Source organism: Schistosoma mansoni, chromosome 6 (assembly GCF_000237925.1).
Source record: "Schistosoma mansoni strain Puerto Rico chromosome 6, complete genome".
NCBI classification, from domain to species: Eukaryota; Metazoa; Platyhelminthes; class Trematoda; order Strigeidida; family Schistosomatidae; genus Schistosoma; species Schistosoma mansoni.
In genome coordinates this window covers 19,948,798-19,951,797 of record NC_031500.1, presented here as the reverse complement: position 1 = coordinate 19,951,797, position 3,000 = coordinate 19,948,798, and the positions used below count along the sequence as shown (strand labels likewise).

The 3,000-nt window shown below is 38.8% G+C and overlaps 1 protein-coding gene across 1 annotated transcript; it reads right to left on the bottom strand.

Moving 5' to 3' along the window:
* Positions 1-722: 722 nt before the first annotated feature.
* Smp_077810 (hypothetical protein) lies at positions 723-2,215 on the bottom strand (the record flags this gene model as incomplete). The annotated part of the gene is made up of 2 exons (XM_018798548.1): positions 723-1,845; positions 2,024-2,215. 2 exons carry the CDS (start codon positions 2,213-2,215, stop codon positions 913-915), a joined length of 1,125 nt encoding a protein of 374 aa, XP_018653479.1. The 3' UTR covers positions 723-912.
* Between the last annotated feature and the right edge of the window lie 785 nt (positions 2,216-3,000).

The following is a 3,000-nucleotide window of genomic DNA, read 5'->3' as shown; positions in this document are numbered from 1 at the left end:
CTTTTATTTTACCCAATGACTACTATCATGAGATTTACTATTCTTAAGATGTTCCCAACTTATTAACAACAGTATCTCACAATCATAGCCACTTTTTGGCTAGATCTTGTGACATTGTTATTTTCTATTAATGGTACGATTCGGCCTGGTTTGTTTGCATATAAACTCAGTCTGTTTGAAATATATGATTCGTATCGAGGAAGCTGATATTGATGTTCTGGACTGAACCGGCTGGGTTAGAAGAGAAGCTGATATTGTGCAGAACCGATAAGAGCTCTAGGCTGCCCGTAGAGGTTTATGCATCATTAGTCTGGTCGTGTAAGTCGACGTCACTAATTGTCTGTCGTATCACGTGATATAATTAATCGGGTATAAGGACATAAAACCTTTAACCATATTGCACTCATTCTTGTACAATTGTTACCTCTTACTCATGTATCCTTTGATATGACTTTACTCAATATCTGTGGTAGCCTGTCTGTGTGTCTACATATTTAGCTATTGTTTAGCGGCCATAAAACTGAGTTACAATTAACTAAGCGCTTTCGGCTAGAAGCAGTTGAATTCCACGGACAATCACATCCATTTACTCATTTTCACAATCTGCTTGCTGAAATACCCTTGTGAAATAAAATTATCTTCAACACTACTCGTATTCAACTCATTATTTCCCGTTATGGTTAACGGGATTAGTCATCGTCATCATCATCATCACCAGTGCTTCTGCTTGAAGTACAGATGCAAAACGCAAAGTTCCAGATGATGATCCTCGTTTGGAAGAGTTCTTTCTAGAATCGGACAGGCAAACGTGCTGTTTAATAGAGTTTACAATGTTCACTATAGATTCTTCACAGGCAGATATTTCGTTAGGTTCAAGGTATTCTTTTGGTAAATTTTCGAATATTGGAGCAGCTAGCTTAGTTTTGTCCCGTAAGGTTTAGATTCCATAAGTGGCCAATATCGTGTTTGACGTTCAACATGTTGTTGAGCTCGTTCTTTGGGAAACACTGAATAATTTAATCTGGCTGATGCTGGAGCCAGGCGAGAAGGGCGTAAGATTTGGTCAATGAAGGCTTGTATACGATAATCTCCCGGGGCCACGTTAGGATTAGAAGTTAAAGGAATATTCTGAGGATGAGTCATTGGGAAAATTGTTGCTAAAACATGTACATACATTACGGATCCATGACAGGTGAGGAGAAGAGCTTCGTCTGTTGAACAAGATGTTAAGAAGTTAGAATCATTAGGTAACGCTGGAAATGAAAACTGTAGACGATGAGCCAACGCAACAGACCGACCTCCTAAAACAAATTGAGCTAGGCAAGTAGATGCTCTGTTGCAAACGTCTGCTAAAGTTACTCGGTATGTAGCAACAGCAAAGCGCAGAAAATTAGCATCCGAGGTCTTCGGCGTGACCCATTTTATGCCCAAAGTTTTCGAAAATCCGGAGTGTGGTCGTGATATGGACTTATTATTTTCACTATCTGTACGTATTAAAAATTTCTCGTAAATACCCCGACGTTTTAACATGTCGTGCACTTCAGCTCGATGTAGAATTTCGACACCATACATTGAACTACCAGAATTAACATTGGCTTCCTCCTTCATGGGAATATCTTGAACAAGTGTACTTGAAAGATTGTAATGAAATTCTGCAAGACGCATTAATCCCTGATACAACTCTTGGCTGGTAGCTGGAAGTTTATGATAGAAAAAACGATGTCGGACATTCAGATCTATACTATTAGGTAGCTCTAATTGCTCAGGGTATACTTCATTTACATCCGCTGAAAATTCAGAAGCTGGAAACAGATCAACAAAAACCCATTCACTTGAAGTAACATCCTATGATCGGGTGTGTCGATAGGCTTCTCTAAATACGATAAAATATCCGGAATCCAAGAAAAAACTTTATTACCCATAGACATGCTTAAGACAACTACTCTGCCTTTGTTCTCACCAGAATTAATCTCCTTCTGACGTGGTGTTAGCATTTGTTAGAGATGACAGGCTGAAGACAAACCTTCCTGTGAAAATATGTTCCATATTGTATCCAAATTTGATCTTCATTTAGCCATGTTGAGTGAATCTTTTCCTCATCGTCAAAGGTTACTATGGATATAGGTTTTTCGGTAGATAATGCATCAAATACAACACGACAGTACTGTGTGACGGCCTCAACAAGGTTGCTCCAAATTGACTTTTGAAATGTCATTATTGTGTTTACAAATTTAACTCCTGCATCCAAGTTTAATTCGTTTCCAGAGAAACAGCTAACTATGTGTGTATGGTTAATAACAAGTACAGTCTTTCCATTATTATTCATCGGCCTCCACACTTAAAATGTGCAGAACGAACAAGTTAGTTATTTCATCATTATTGTTATGGGAAATTCACGAATCCCTGTCAATTCAGTAATGCTACATCTATGTGAAGTAACGCTGAACCAGTCAACATCACTAGTCAATAGGTGACTAGAAAATTTGTACCAATATAAATCAATTTCATTGAATTCAGTCAGTCACAATGTAGAACTTCGTACGTACGTACGTACATGAGTTCGAGTTGCCATACCACATTAGCACAGAGATGCAGTTGTCCATTCAAATCCCATAGTAGTACAAGTAGTAAGAGTATAAGCATTATGTGAAAGATTAGGGTTTGAAGATGTTATTTAAGGAGTATAATCCAGTGAAATGAATGTTGAAAGAGAGAAAAGATAAGGACATGAGGAATTCAGAAGATTAGAATTTGGCAGAACACAAAGAGTGGATGCACCTTCACCATTGCAAACGATTTTGAGCCATGTCATTCAAAGTCTCTAACCATCGATTGCTATCATCTCGCGAATCCCAACTAGGTAGTCTACACCTACCAACATGGCTCCGTCCACTTGTCAGTGACTTCATGGATTTGTGCTACGTTTTAGTTTGGCCGCCCCTAGCTTTCTTCCAACCTACTCCTACACCTTGAAACATTGCACGTTGGGGCAGTCGGTGG